The sequence below is a fragment of the Copadichromis virginalis genome, linkage group LG15 (assembly GCF_057382275.1).
Source record: "Copadichromis virginalis isolate Kocher_CV1m ecotype Utaka linkage group LG15, C_Virginalis_male_GT1.1, whole genome shotgun sequence".
Taxonomy (NCBI): domain Eukaryota; kingdom Metazoa; phylum Chordata; class Actinopteri; order Cichliformes; family Cichlidae; genus Copadichromis; species Copadichromis virginalis.
In genome coordinates, this window is record NC_140632.1 from 40,614,702 (window position 1) to 40,630,524 (window position 15,823).

At 40.9% G+C, this 15,823-nt stretch overlaps 2 protein-coding genes across 2 annotated transcripts; one reads left to right on the top strand and one right to left on the bottom strand.

Moving 5' to 3' along the window:
- Nucleotides 1-1,675: 1,675 nt before the first annotated feature.
- On the top strand, nt 1,676-4,561 carry fam174c (family with sequence similarity 174 member C). The gene is made up of 3 exons (XM_085433413.1): nt 1,676-2,110; nt 3,518-3,640; nt 3,938-4,561. Exons 1-3 carry the CDS (start codon nt 1,851-1,853, stop codon nt 3,939-3,941), a joined length of 387 nt encoding a protein of 128 aa, XP_085289539.1. The 5' UTR covers nt 1,676-1,850; the 3' UTR covers nt 3,942-4,561.
- A 5,652-nt stretch (nt 4,562-10,213) lies between these two features.
- LOC146693066 (T-cell acute lymphocytic leukemia protein 1 homolog) lies at nt 10,214-12,952 on the bottom strand. The gene is made up of 3 exons (XM_085431180.1): nt 12,773-12,952; nt 12,354-12,418; nt 10,214-11,545 (listed from the first exon to the last, which is right to left on the bottom strand). Exons 1-3 carry the CDS (start codon nt 12,811-12,813, stop codon nt 11,112-11,114), a joined length of 540 nt encoding a protein of 179 aa, XP_085287306.1. The 5' UTR covers nt 12,814-12,952; the 3' UTR covers nt 10,214-11,111.
- Nucleotides 12,953-15,823: the final 2,871 nt, after the last annotated feature.

Below are 15,823 nucleotides of genomic sequence, written 5' to 3' on the forward strand. Positions count from 1 at the left end.
AATAACCTAAATACATAAATGTACATTAGCGTGACATGTGGAGACTTTGATTCTGCGCGAATCAAACCACTCTTTCACACGTGCCCAGCGCCGCAGAAGCACAGCGCTGACACACTGAGGTGCTTCCTTCTTTGCATCTCATCAGTTTCTGGTCAGGTTTTAACGAACAAACAGGAGACGCACTCCACAGCTTTATTTGCAGTTTGATATAGTGTTGTGCTAAGGATTATTATTGTTTCTAAGATAACCTCTATATTTCAAAGACATCATACTGTGGTAACCTTGCGGCAACAGCTTCCTAACTTAAACAAGCTGCAGGACTTTTATTTGAGCACTCCAGAGGGTGCAAAAATTAAAGAGACATTAAAAATATTATCAAACTGAATTCCGGGACTCCATAAAGATATTTGTGAACATGAAAGGATGAGTGCACAACACTAAATACATCATTATCTGAAAAGAGAAGCCAGTGAGAAATGCTTTAAACCTGCAGTCCGTCTAATATCCACCAGATGGCGCCTCTCCTGATTGTACAGAAGTCCACAGTAAACTAAAAAAATTGTTAAACTTTTGGACTGATGAAAGATAAGCATAATTCCCTAACATTTGTTATGTGGAGTTAGTGATTTACTTTTTGCTCTAGCCCACTCTGCTCTGATCTGCTGGTTGTTGTATTTTAGTTGCCATCAGCAAAGTTGCAGAGTGCCCTCCAGTGGAAAGAAGTGTGCATTGTCAACATCCATAAAACGATTGTCTCTTCTTTACTTTTAAATTTTTTCTATGTGTCCTTATTACGTTGATACCTATACGTCATCAATTACATGAAAATATCGTCTTACCAATATTCCAGTAAAGTAAATAGAATATACAAAAGAAATACCAAACTATTTAAAATACATCAGGTGGTCTTAATTATTTTCAGCCTCGGTCGTTGTGTCCTTGGGCAAGAAGCTTCACCCGTTGACTGTTGGTGGTCAGAGGGCCCGGTGTCGCCAGTGTCCGGCAGCCAGGGCAGCTGTGGCTACAATGTAGCTGCCATCAGCAGTGTGTGAATGGCTGAATCTACACTTTGGGGTCCATAGGGACAAGCGCTATACAAATACAGACCGTTTACCCTCTGTGCGTGTGTGCGTGTGTGTGTTTCTATCATTGTCACATTTGATTAAACAAATAAAAACTACACTGTAAACAGTATAAAAGTTCGCATGAACCAGCAAGTTTTTAATACAAATCTCTGAATTACATTCAGTGACTCAGACAACAGTGTGAGAACAGTGACAACAGCTGGTTTTGTATCCTTGTTGTGTGTCTGCGTGTCTTTATACTCATCAGTGATCAATTTGTGTTATACTGGTTCTTTTTGAGTCCCTTTGTAGGTTTGTGAGCTAGGGTAAGATATAGGTTACATTATTTATCCTAGAACTTGTTACAGCAGCCTATTAAACATAACGTATAACAAATAAGCTTAGATGAAGTATAAATGCTTAAAAATAAAATAAATTACAATCTAAAACACAAAAAAACTTTAGCGTCCATTTTTATATTTGTATAATTTTTAAAGTGTTGGGTTCATGGTGTATTTTGTGGTACAGTGCTGCGTAAACCCCGCGCCTCCTTCTGCGGATTGGTTTGCAATGATTGGTCGGTGAGCGGTAACGTGCGGCCCTACGACTGCGACTCCATCTTTGTTGTGACGTCGACCCTTGCTGGACGTAAACTTCCTTGTTGGGATTGTCAACAGTGTGGCGGTAGAGTTTAGCTAACGCTACGTGTATCTCTGCTTCCGAACCGCTTCGAAAGTCGTTAAGCTTCCTTTCTTTTTTTTTGTTTTGAGAGTTTTCAAATATAAAATGACTTTTTATCGAAGTCTCTCAGCGGTTCTTGTATCGGTATGCTGGGTTCTCTTGTCCGTGGCGGAGGAGGTGAAGAACAGCACCGAAACTCGTAGAACCGCCGCGACGAACTCCAGCAGGGTTAACGCCATAAACGGCACCAGCAAGGGTCCGCTTAATACCTTCAACGTGGACAGCTCGATGATCCAGAGGGCCCTCTACGTCCTCGTTGGCATCACTATAATCGGCGTCCTCTACTTCCTCATCCGAGCCGTGCGGTGAGAACTACAATTTAATTCAGGATCAAAAATCATTGCTTCTTACAGTCGCTACGCAGTCACAATTTCGGCCTAAAATGTCCAAAATAATTAGAAATATTTACGGATCAGGTGAAAGCCGAATTGAAGAGCACATTTTCCAGCTTCAAAAAATCACTTTACAGTACTTCAGTAACTTTTGAGAAGCGAAGAAAGTTTAAAAAACTGGATTTATGAATGGAGTCTGCTGATTATAAGGTGCTGCACGTTTATTGTTAGCTTTTTGACATAGATTGCATTCTCGGGGTACACGGTTGTGTATATTACTGTATCTGACAAGTTATTAGAGAAATCCAAAAGTAAGAATAGAGTAACATACATAAAGCCGAATTCCCTCCATAAATCTAACAACTTAAAACTTTGTATAAGCTGTTTTTATGTGTTGTAAATGACTATATATAAGTCCTGCATTATGTTTTAGTAACCATTTTTAGTTCGGCATACACTCCAAACTCCTATCACTTCTCTCAGTGTAACCGTTTCTGATAACAGGAGGTGGAACTTGGCCTCTCGTTTCATCCGACGTAGTCTTTGGTGAGAAGTACGTTTTTAATTTGAAGTCAGCAAACCTGCTCCTTACAGACGGAGACTATGCAGTCAGAATCGAGGGCCAACTGTCACAATAATTACAAATATTTACAGAAGCCAAACGGAGGCTCCTGCAGTTTTAGGAAGTCACGTGAGACACATTTACAACGTGTCCTCAACTTGAGAAGCGGAGAAACTTTAAAACTGTGAATAGTGGGGCTTAATGTTTGTCCACATATGAGGATTGGCAATTTCTAAACTTACACTAGAGCAATCCTTTTAGTGGCCACTCTTCAGTCCCGCCATTAGTTTGTCAGTGAGTCAGAGCCAGTTGGACACATTGTGTAACCTCAGTCTGAACTTCATCAACCTGAAGGTTTAGTGACAGGCTGCTGGCCTTTGGTCTCTCCCATCATTTAAAGCTGTGGTGTTCATATGAAATCACAGGTTTGGTTCCCACCTGAGTGATGTCACACCAAACGTCATTGTAAATTCAGTCGTTTTAAGCTCTGTCTCATATTAGCGATGTGACACACCTGTGCAGAGTGTCAGTCATGCGTTTGTGTGAAGTTGCTGGACTCACTGTGTGGTTCAGGAGGTAACACTTAACACTAATCCTGGTCTACCAGTGTCTCAATTTGTTTTGGCCATCACTTGGCCTTGTTCTGAGTTTAAGTGCCTTTACATTAAGAATGTCATTCTCCTAACATTTCACATTCAGTTCATAAATATCATAATTCACCCGTGTTTTTTTTTAAGTGCTGTACATTACAACTACCTGTTTGGAGCACAGTGGCGTCGAGTTAATAGTAAATGTCTGTTTTGTGATGATGTCGTCAGGCTGAAGAAGCCCACCCACAGAAAGAAGTATGGTCTACTGTCCAATGAGGACGATGCTGTGGAGATGGATGCGGTGGACAGCGACGAGGACGACACGCTGTACGAATCTCGCAGCCTCCGCAGGTCAGAGGTTAACAGGCAACAGCAGTAACGCTGAAATAGAACCAGAACCTGATTTTAAGGCTAATACCAGTAAAAGTTTATTTTTATTTTTTATCTGATGTTCATCAGGAAAAGTAAAAAACATAGAATCATGAAAACACAAAGTTGTCAAAACAATAAATAAATACATTTGATTATTTTGAATAGTTTGATTATTTAAATAATCCAGAGACGCTGACTGGAATTGTTCCAAAGTCTGAACTTTGCTGACTTTGATTTACAGTCAGTCTGATTGGTGTTATCTTTGTCTCTGTTCAGATGAGTCCTGGTCTTTGTCCTCTGACGGATCAGCCCGTATTGATTACAGATTGAGAGAGGGTGGGAGAAGTGACCAACGACTTGCTGAGACAAGTGGAAATAACAAACAAACTGACCAAATAGTCACTGAAGAAAAATGCCAAATCTCAGCTGCTCAAGGAAGATGAGCAGAATAATCAAATTTTTGTTCTTTTAAATGTGGTGTCGGATGAAATGCAGACATGACGGATCAGTGGATCCTCATGAGGCCAAATGTTCCTTTTCTGTTCGTTACTCCTCTTTAATATTATTTCAGAGTGTTTTTCTAAGAGTTTATTTGGTGTGTTTTTCCACTCTGAGCTTTTCTGCTCTGACTACATGCTTTATACTACTGCAGACTGATGGCAGGCAGCAGCTATGGTGGTGTGAAATGCTGCAATTGATCAGGATTTGTTGTCCTGACAGACGGTCAGCCTGCCCTGAAACAGTGTTTCACATCGGCTGTGTTGAGACTAAAAGGGTGAATGTAAAGCTTTTGTATAACTCTGATTCCTGATGACATTTTTTTTCTGTGGACAAGATTCACACTTCTTAACAAAACATTAAAATCTGATTTTTGAATATAAAAAAGTCTTATCATCTGTTTTTGTTTTTGAACATGAGTCTTTATTGGCTACTTTATTTTTTATCATGTCGTGTCAGGTGACATGATATGATATAAAATTAAAATATCTGTAGTTAAAAAAAATGTGCTTACAGTATTGGAAAAAATAATTTTGTAAAAGCGCTGCAGAAGTGAAAATACATGAAGTAAAGAGTACATGAAGTTTTAGTAAAATATGTAAAAATGTCGTAACCATAAATATAAAATATTGGAAAATACTTTTGCCAAGCAAAATACTTCTGGAATATGTAAAAAATAAATAAGTTATTATTTTTACCAAGTAGCTCTTAGGTCCTAAATTAGAAACAGGGATGGATGAGGATCTCAAAGCAGCGGCTGAGTCTGTGTAACTGCTTGTTTGTTTTTTTAAATAATTTAATCATTACTTAGAGGGCTTGAGCTTCAAAATGAAGCTGTAGTAGCAGGCGTTCACCACAAGATGTCGCCAGTGTTACTGTTTCAAACATTAAGCTAAAGGCAACGTTAATAGCAAAGCACCTGTCGTATAGGGATCATATTAGCACAGCCTGAAACAGAAAACTGAACATCAGAAAAAGATCAGATTTGAATGATAACGCGGGACAAATATTATGAATGAACATCCAAAACAATCCTTGCAAAAGGTATTCAAATAAGGAAACAATCGAAACAACGTTAAGCAAAGTGTGAGAAATACTTCATTTTATGTATGTGTACACACACACACACACACACACACACACACACACACACACAGGGTCACCTGTCATAAAATTAGAAAACACAAACAATTCAATTTTATTTATATAGCGCCAAATCACAACAAAAGTTGCCTCAAGGCGCTTCATAGATACAGAGAAAAACCCAACAATCATATGACCCCCTATGAACAGCACTTTGGTGACAGCGGGAAGGAAAAACATCCTTTTAACAGGAAGAAACCTCCAGCAGAACCAGGCTCAGGGAGGGGCGGGGCCATCTGCTGTGATTGGTTGGGGTGAGAGAAGGAAGACAGGATAAAGACATGCTGTGGAAGAGAGACAGAGATTAATAACAGATATGATTCAATGCAGAGAGGTCTGTTAACACATAGTGAGTGAGAAAGGTGACTGGAAAGGAAAAACTCAATGCATCATGGGAATCCCCCGGCAGCCTACGTCTATTGCAGCATAACTAAGGGAGGATTCAGGGTCACCTGGTCCAGCCCTAACTATATGCTTTAGCAAAAAGGAAAGTTTGAAGCCTAATCTTGAAAGTAGAGATAGTGTCTGTCTCCTGAATCCAAACTGGAAGCTGGTTCCACAGAAGAGGGGCCTGAAAACTGAAGGCTCTGCCTCCCATTCTACTTTTAAATACTCTAGGAACAACAAGTAGGCCTGCAGAGCGAGAGCGAAGTGCTCTAATAGGGTGATATGGTACTACAAGGTCATTAAGATAAGATGGGGCCTGATTATTTAAGACCTTGTATGTGAGGAGCAGGATTTTGAATTCTGGATTTAACAGGAAGCCAAAACAGGAGAAATATGCTCTCTCTTTCTAGTCCCTGTCAGGACTCTTGCTGCAGCATTTTGGATCAGCTGAAGGCTTTTCAGGGAGTTTTAGGACTTCCTGATAATAATGAATTACAGTCGTCCAGCCTGGAAGTAATAAATGCATGAACTAGTTTTTCAGCGTCACTCTGAGACAGGATATTTCTAACTTTAGAGATGTTGCACAAATGGAAGTAAATAAATTGTTGTAAATAAATAACTTTATTTTGGTATCTTAATAAAAACTAATTTGCTTTTCTGTTATATTCAATCAATAAACAAATTGAAAAGAAATCACCCACAAATCCTCATGTGGAAATAATTTTTTTGTCACCATAACTGAAAGAATTTTCTCTCCCTGTTCTTCCACCTGTTGCTGCTTTGTTACTAAACTCACTGAAAACAGGCTAATTCTGAGGTAATAAAACAGGAAGTGGCGATTTTTCCCACCTCACGGTCTGTCGGGGTCACTGATAGCAGGGTGACTGCTGAACTGCCACTGTAACAAGCTAATGATGAGTGGGCGTGGTGCTGAAGACTGATAAACGTCTCAGCCTATCAGACGGTCCCCAGAGAGACCACAATAACAACAGTACAACTCAACAGGTCCCAGAGGAGCAGAGGGGCGTGTTTCAATTAGAGAAAGCTGAGTATATGTGTGTGTGTTTGTGAGATGCTGGCTTATCCTCGGTTCCCACCTTAGTCTCTCTGTTTTCACACAGTTTATCTGATCAGGTGTCAATAAATCTGCTGAAGACCGTCACTAATTTTAGCTAAATCAACCTGCAGTTATTGTTCACCTGTTAGAAATATGGCTGCACCTCCAGTTTCCAGCAGACACTGTGATAGTGGGAAACATGACATCAGAACAGCCAACTAAATAGACAGATGTAAGATTATTGTTCTGAGCATCAAAGGGCAGTTTCAGAGCCAGATCGAGCTGGATCAAAGGTTTCTAAGAGGGCGGAGCATGGAGCCCAAAAACACTTCATGGATCCAAAGCAGGATCCGGAGGATAAAGGTGACATCATCAGAAGTCCAATACATCAAGTTGTGTTAGCTGAGAGATTAAAAAACCAAGACCCAACTGGCTGACACGCAGTGCTCACTAACTGCTTACTCAAATGTACTCGATTGAAGGATCATCAGCAAGTGTGAACACATGTATAAAACCAGATGTTGACACTTTGCTGGCCTGCAATGCTCAGAGAAACTGCAGAAAACGGATGCATCTCAGACTCAAAACTGTGTCTGAACAAACCACAAGACTTCTGGAATAATGTCCTTTGCAAAGATGAGGCCAAAGTGCAGAGGACCAAGTTTGGTGAAAAGCAAACACAGCAAACCAGCACAAACACCTCAATCCACCTGCCAAGTGGGGTGATGGACAGGTCATGATTTGGCTCTTCTTTTGGAGCCACAGTAAGGTTGTCACATTGGCCCAAACTAATGCACCAAGAGTGAAATGAAGCTGAGGCAAACTGAAGTGGACAGAGTGCAGATGATGCAAGAGAATTTTTAATTTTTAATCATTCTCTGCTGGAGAATGATTCATCCTGAAGCAGATTAATGAGCCTCAAACCCACCTCGGAGCTTTGAAAGGGGGAGCTGGTTTTCAGTGGACTTTCCTCCACAGCCACCTGACCTTAACCCCACTGGATATTCAGGAGGAAGCCAAACAGAGAAACAGTGGTGGGAACTGAGGATGAGCCGATATCTCTCTGTCACAGACAGACACACACACACACACACACACACACACACACACACACACAGAGCTCTCTAATTGAAACACGCCCCTCTGCTCCTCTGAGTTGTCCTGTTGTTATTGCCATCTCCCTCAGGGCCGTCCGATTGGGTGAGATGTTTATCAGTCATCTCCTCAACTCATCATGGCCTTGTTACAGTGGCACAGTGACAGTCTACTCCGCCCCATCACCCCAACCCCCCTGCTCCCCAACACACACACACACACACACACACACACACACACACACACACACAGACGCACACACACACCTCCACAGTGAGTTCAGGTGCTTTGCTGTGTTAGAGCACTAATAATGCTGCAACAAAATTTGACATTGAACTTAATTTAAATAATTTTTTTAAAAGAAAAAAACATCACATGTTACAATATAACAACAAGAATGTTTACTTATGCACTGTTACTTTCAAAACATATTTATTTTCCTTAGAAAGAATGAATCATTTATATTTACACACAATAACAGAATTATGTCAGAACAAAATGACCATGTTAGATATTACGATCCCCTAAAACCTGTTTATCGAGCTATATCCAGAGCACAAACCTCTGCTGTGCAATGATGTGCAAACTTTATAAAGATCAAAGGTTGTAAAATCATGTGAAAACCGAGAGTTAACTTCCAGTTTATGCACAATAGGAAAACCCAAGCTTCATCAGAAAACCCGTCCATCCATTCTCGTCTCCGTTTCGGGGTCGTGGGGGTCTGGAGCCTATCCCAGCTGTCTTAGCCAGTCTGTTGCAGAGCTAACACACACAGACAGACAACCATTCACATTCCACCTACTGGCAATTTAGAATTACCAGTTAGCCTAACCCCACTCACTGCATGTCTTTGGACTGTGGGGAAGCCAGAGTGCCCAGTAGTGATGGGATTTCCAGCTCTTTTTAGAGAACTGGCTCTTTTGGCTCCGAACCGGCTCTTCAGGTTGTTTTGTTGCTTTAATTAATTTATTATTAACAATAATATAAAATTATGCACAAAAGGAATTACTTACGTAAAAACAAGTGGTTTTATTTATATATGTTTATACATAAATATATGCGGTGGCCCCTAGAGACAAAACACGTACAAACTCCAAAACACATTTCTAGCATGAACTGAACTTCCAAAACAGGATCACCTAAATTACACAATTGAAATCATGAAAGCATGTGTGTATTGTTTGTGTATTTATACACAAGCATTCATATATAGTCAAATAATTAAAAAAAAAAAAAAGTTCATTTACCTGTTACTACCACACACCAAATCTGGTCGTTGGTACTTGCTGGCTTGTGTAGCCACAAGATAACAAAAGCTCAACACTGCGCCCAGCATCCTGGAGCACTTCTTTTGTCTTTTGTACTTGTTTTGAGTTTGTATGTGCTTTGTCTCTAGGGGCCACCGTAAATATACTTTTATTTATTCACTCCACATAAAATGTAATAAATAAATCATATAATACAAAAATCAACTATTCACATTTCAAGTTTTAACTATTTAAATTTTCAGCTTTTTCCTTTCACAAATTTAAAGTGAAACAACACAAAACACTGCAAACCACAACACAATTAAATATAAATTATAATATGAAAACAAAAAGAAGATGCACATTCTCTGTCATATGGACCTGCATGAATAAACTTTCTGAATCCTTTATCATCTGCAACTGAATATAGTTGTGGATGATTACTATACCTTTCTAATGTGACGTTGTTGTCCCTGGCTCTCTTTCTCTCTCTCTCTCTCTGTTCCTGTGCTACTGAGTGTAACTACCGCCCCTCCCCCCTCTGCCCAGCGTAAAGCACAAGGCTCGCGTGCAGAGTGAAGCGGAAAAAAGTGCGAGAGAGAGAGAGAGAGAAAAAACCCCACGGCTCGCGATAAGGAGCCGGCTCGCGTCGTTCAAGTCAAAGACCCGGCTCTAAGAGCCATTTCGTTCACGACCGACCCATCACTAGTACCCAGAGAGAAGATGCAAACTCCACAGAGAAAGGCCCCGGCCATACAGTGGAATTGAACTTACCACCTTCTTGCTGTGAAGCAACAATGCTAACCACTGCTGCCTCTTGAGAAAACATCATGCAGAAAAAACCCAACAGTAATCAGTTTAGATTTGAAAAACAGAATTGTTGATGGTCACAAAGCAGCAGATGGATATACCAAGTTATCACAGCATTTCTGTTAGAGGCATCGTCAAGGAGCTCACATCGGCCCTCACATCGGCCCTCACAGTGCAGAGCAAGTGTGGCAGAAGCAGGAAGAGAAAATTTCAAAGACTCTGGAAAGAAAACTAGTGAGCAATGTGTCTAAAGACCCCAGACCTCCACTTCTGCAAAAGAGACACCCTTAAGTCAGACTGAAGTATGCCGAGGACTTCTTGGACAAAGACTATATGAGTATGTGATGATATCAGTTTATTGCAGCTCTTCACTCAATCATCAGGTGCAAATTTAGAAAAAAATAAATGAAGAATTTATGATAGTCTTGCACGAGTGAATCAGCAGGTTGTCATTAATGAAGAGGAAAAGCATCAGTTTCTCTGTATTTTTATTTCTCTGTATTCAGATATGAGCATCACACCTGCGCATCATCACAGATTTCATCAGTAGACAAAAAGACATTTTTATTAACATTAAAATCACCAAAGGTTCCTCATGAAAGAACCTGAATCTGGTTACTGGTTCTTCTGCTTCATGGCAGAACATCACCCTGAATATCAAACATAAAACACACAAACAACATGGAAAGCACACGTCTAATAACACTGATACATGTGAATATCACATGAACTTTTTTCATTAGTGAATTACTAAATGCAGAATAATTCATATTTATGGATAATTCCATGTGTGCTTTTAAAGCTACCAGCCATCACTCTGTGCTTTTATTTAGCTACACTAACATCTCAATCATGTATTAAATGGCCTTTAAAATCCACATTTCCCTTTCACTCTGTTCACCTCACTGAGGAAGAATATCATCAGTTTAACCCAAAACATTTACAATATGAACAGATGTTCCCAATGCCAGTACGTCTGACCTGTAATCATTTATTCATGAAGATCAATAATTCATCTGTCTGCTGCATGAAGTGTCGTGTATCATTTTTGTGATTTTCTAAAACCAGTCAGAAATAATGCAGAGGCATTGTCTGACAAAAAGCTTGTAAACGACGAAGGTTTCTGTCTTGTTAGTGTTCCCTGTTTACATCTTTGTGTTTGAGCCTGAATCAGCTGACTGACGACAAACAGCAGAACTGGAGCACAGGAGCATCAGTCTGACCCCAGACTGCAGGGGCCTTCACATCTGGAGTGATGAAACAGTCTCAGCTGATCTCTGCTCGACCTGCTCAGCTGTACCTGCTGGTACTGGAGCTGCCTCTGCTCCCCCATCAGCCCATCAGAGTCTCCCTCTGATGAACTCTCGCAGGTGGAGTTAGGTGATGGTGTCCCCTGCAGTCTGTCCTCCTCCAGCCTCACAGCCTGGCTCTGTGGGGCCCCGCTGAGGTCTTGCTCAGTCAGTAGATGGTCCAGAAAGCTGATGTACCTGAGGGCGAGGCGTAGGATCTCGTTCTTGCTGAGCTTCCTGTCTGGGGGGTGGGTGGGTATGAGACGTCGCAGCTCTGCGAATGCACCATTCACGTTCTGCTGGCGCCATCGTTCTCGACTGTTGGTGAAAATCCGACGTACCACTCTGGGACGGGTACCTGAGGGGAGAGCAAAGAAGGATCAGCTGGAGAACCACATCTAAGGATGTAAGGTTGGGTACAAAGTAGCTGAGTGACCCTCAACTGGTGACAGCACAAGCATGTGCAGTGACAAAAAAACAACTGTTTTGTTCTAGTAGGAAAAATCTAATAAAAGAACCAAATAAATAAAAGAGACAGAAGTGAAGGAAACAGAGACGAACACCTGACAAAGACTGACTCACACTAAACACACAACATGAAGACAAGGATTACAAAATACAGGTGAAGTCAGAAAAGAACGAAGAAGGGAAGTGGAAAAAAACTGAAAGCTGCATGAATTGGAGAGGGAGAAACAGTGAGACAAACAGAGGAAAGACGGGAAGCAAAGAAGAGAGAATCTTCAAAAACACAAGGACAAGGATTCACAACTGAAACCACTGAACAGTGGAGAGAACACGACACCTTAAACAGAACCACGTGAAGAAGAAACACAATCTCACTCTGTCTGTAAAACATCTTTTTATGCAGCATCATCATCAAGGTTTTATCTTTAATAGAAAGGAAAACTGCGAAGCTTTTTACAAATTAAAACAGCCCTCTTTCATCTTATAGGATACTTGTCTGATTTATTTATAATTTACGGTTGAAAACAGCTGCTAGTATTGATAACCACTTATAACTGATAAGTGGACCTTTTGAATGTGATATTATTTTTCTTAAATGCTGAATTAAGTAAAGCTTAATGCTGCTAAGATGTCTTTTGGCAGCTCTATAGAAGAGCACACTAACATGCGTGTCTCCATATCTGGTGATGCAGTGAACTCACCCTCAGTGAGGTTCCTCTCACACGGAGCCGCTCTCAGCTTCAGGGCGATGCGTGGATCTGGATCACTGCACACAGACACACAGACACGTTGGTGAGGAGCAGAAAAATCCTCCTTGGTGATGAATTATGGAAACTCATATTTTATTTTAAAAATGGTTTCAATAGAATGCAGATGCCAGCAACATGCTGAAACAAATGCACCATAATCGTTATAATGGCGTTCTCCCTGTCTTGTAAAACTGTGTAAATACCGCAGATCAAAAAGCCAATAACAGGTAATAACTGCGGCTTATGTAAAACAAGCAGCTTTTTAGTGCAAACACATTGACTGTTGTAAACTCCAACATCTATTAATCTTTACAGTAACAAAAATGGTTGTTTTAAGCCGTTTACAGTTCATTAATAAACGCCGGTCTCACCTGCGGAAGGTGTGGAGGTCCTGGACATCTTCGTGCAGCATGTCTCTTGCGAACAGAAGCAGCAGAAGTGAAGGAGACTGGTGGCTAATCGGGGTTCAGTTGGCAGTTCGAGCTCCGTTGACCTTCCCTCGGCTCTGTGGAGAGTCAGTGTCGGTCGCCTCTTTTTATATCCACGGACCCTCCCACCCCCACCTCCCCGTGTCCCGGCGCGTCGTTTCCTCGGAGCCCCCTTTGATAAAGACAGTCCCATTAAAGTCATTAAACCCAGGGTCCCAGGAAGCAGCTCTCCAGGGACCTGCAGGGTCCTTGGTCCGCCTCCCCCCTCCCCCCCTCTGTAGGAGTCGTGTTTTCCTCCGTCACGACTCCACAGCCTTCGGCGCCACCGCTGCCAGCCGGACCCAGTACGCACAGACCATCAAGGCTGGTCCTGTGCTAAAACTTCTCAGTGACTGAAACACTAACTGAAGTAGCCTACGTATTGAAGTAAAACCAAACATGCCACATATGATTCATCGCCATATGACTGTTTCTGTTTAAACTGTCTTTTCTTGGCAGCTCTGGGGGTTTCTCGCTTTTGTTTGCGGGGTTAAAAAAAACTGAAAGTCTCAGACTTATTGTTGAGTAGCTTTGATGCGCCTCTCAGGTGAGCCGAAATTTTAAGGGGAATTTTTATTTTATTTATACACTCCTCGGAAGTTCTATCTGTTCACATTTCTGCACCAAAATACGTTTACAGCTATTATAGGACACGTCAGTAAGAGGGAAACGGCACGATTTAATAATATTAAGAAGACTTAATGAAATGCTGGTAAACTGGGATTTTGTTTTAATCTTTGCCAAGCAGGACAACTTAAAAATCAGAGACAAAGGAGGAAAACATGCTAAATGCTCACACTGAGCCATGTTGTCCAAGGTCAGTTACAAACAGGAATATAACGTCTTCAATAGCATCAGCCTATAAAAGTAAAAATGTAACTGTTTTCATTATTGATTTATTGATCGATCAGTTTCTGTACGTGGCTAGACTGCGCAATGGGAATTAAATTCAAATTCAAATTTTATTTGTCACGTACACAGTCATACACAGTACGATATGTAGTGAAATGCTTGGACAACTGCTCGTGACCTAAAGAAAACAAAAAAGGAAAGGCTATGAATAAGATAGGAAATAAATATGAAAAATTAAAAAGGGTAAATTTAACTAGGAAGGAATAAAATATAAATTAAGGTTAAAAATGAAATAACTGTACAACACAAATTAGAATGAAGGGTAAATTTAACTGGGAAGAATAAGATAAAATATATAAATTAAAGTTGAAAATAAAATAACTGTACAACAAAATACACAATATAGAACTATATAAGAATGTATGAAGAAATCTAAATATAAATAAATATATACACAATAACAGCAGCTGTACAAGTATTAACCGGAAATGAAGAATATAGTGACCAGTGTTGTGCAAAACCAAAGTCCAGAAAGTCCAGTGTGTGTGTAAGAACCATATGTGTGGGTCAGTACTGTGTGGTGGTGTGATTGAGAGACCGTATCGCCTGCGGGAAGAAGCTCCTCCTCAGTCTCTCTGTGTTGGTCTTCAGGGAGCAGAATCGCTTTCCTGACCTCAGCAGAGAGAACAGTCTGTTGTTGGGATGGCTGAGGTCCTTCTGGTTGTTAAACTTCTATCAATCGCCTTTTACTTAATTATCTTATAATTTGTATTTATGACTCGTGTGCAGCCGGAAGCGTTGCAGGTGTCGTGTGGTTCCAGCTGAGCAGTTCACTCACGAGCTGTTAGACTCGTCTATCTGATGTTTGACGCCATCAAACGGCCGCTTCGCTTTCCGTTAAACGTCTCTACCTGCGCCCAGGGGTGCCCAACTCCAGGCCTCGAGTTCCGGTGTCCTGCAGGCTTCAGATGTGTCCTTGATCCACTACAGCTGATATAAATTACCAAATGACCTTCTCAACAGGTCTTGAATTTCTTCAGAGGCCTGGTAATGAACTAATCGTTTGATTCAGGTGTGTTGACCCAGAGTGAGATCTAAAACCTGCAGGACACCGGCACTCGAGGCCTGGAGTTGGACACCCCTGCCTGCGCCGGAGGCTGCGAGGTGTTCAGACAGACAGGTGAGGAGATGTCTGCAGTCAGGGAGGTGACAAAGTTAGGCTGAGCCACAGACACACGGCAGTGAGACTCGTGATTAAAAACCTGCACGAGTTACATCCTTAACTATCCACAAACATTAGTGATTAATGACCATCGTAGATTAAAACGCTTAATGAGGACTATTGCAAACAATGTGCTTTTATTTTTTATGGTGTTTATTTTCATTAAAGTTTGTAGAGTTGATGTGGAGGTTAAATAAAATCAGCTGTTTGAATCTCTCTAATTGTCTGTGATGATGTGGTTTTTGTTTTGTCCTTTATTACTTCCATTATAAATCTCAACTTCTTCCTTTATGGAAGAAAGTTTATTTTTATGATGCTTTTTCTGGTTTCAGTTCACATAAATTAATCTGTGTTACTTCTGGTCTGTGATATTTAATTGAGTGAAATAAAACGTATCAAATGCAACTGTGTGAAATAAACAGGAATCCCGTTCATCACAATGATGACATCTACTGTTTGCTGATAACTCGTATAAATGAAGTCATCTCGTTTCAGAGGCGGAAATTGACTGAGCCACAGGAACAGCTTCAGAAACTGATTCAGGACTTTGAGCATATCGTTTCTTTATCTGGCTTCTCTTAGTCTAATATTACCAATCACATGAAACTGGTTATGAAATTGATTAGTCGTAAGTAACCCACAGCGCCTACACACTGTCACATGACCCACATCAGCTGGCGCGAGGTCCCTCTCCTGATTCTCTGCGTCCCCGCCGCGGCAAAGATGCCTTGAGTTCGGCTGCGCTGTCTGTTATTTAACTGCCTTCCGTCGTGCAGTTTCCGTATTTGTTTGAAGTGTACAGATGAAGCTATGGATGAAATATTGTACTGTTATGAAATGTGACAATGCAATGATCAGATTCACGCTATAGAAGTGTGGAA

Excerpts from the sequence above, each read along its gene's own strand:
- fam174c (XM_085433413.1), top strand. The coding sequence starts at position 1,851 with ATGACTTTTTATCGAAGTCTCTCAGCGGTTCTTGTATCGGTATGCTGG. Across the intron at positions 2,111-3,517 it reads TTCCTCATCCGAGCCGTGCG|GCTGAAGAAGCCCACCCACA; the intron begins GTGAGAACTACA and ends TGATGTCGTCAG.
- LOC146693066 (XM_085431180.1), bottom strand. The coding sequence starts at position 12,813 with ATGCTGCACGAAGATGTCCAGGACCTCCACACCTTCCGCAG. Across the intron at positions 12,419-12,772 it reads GACCTCCACACCTTCCGCAG|TGATCCAGATCCACGCATCG; the intron begins GTGAGACCGGCG and ends GTCTGTGTGCAG. Across the intron at positions 11,546-12,353 it reads TGAGAGGAACCTCACTGAGG|GTACCCGTCCCAGAGTGGTA; the intron begins GTGAGTTCACTG and ends CTCTCCCCTCAG.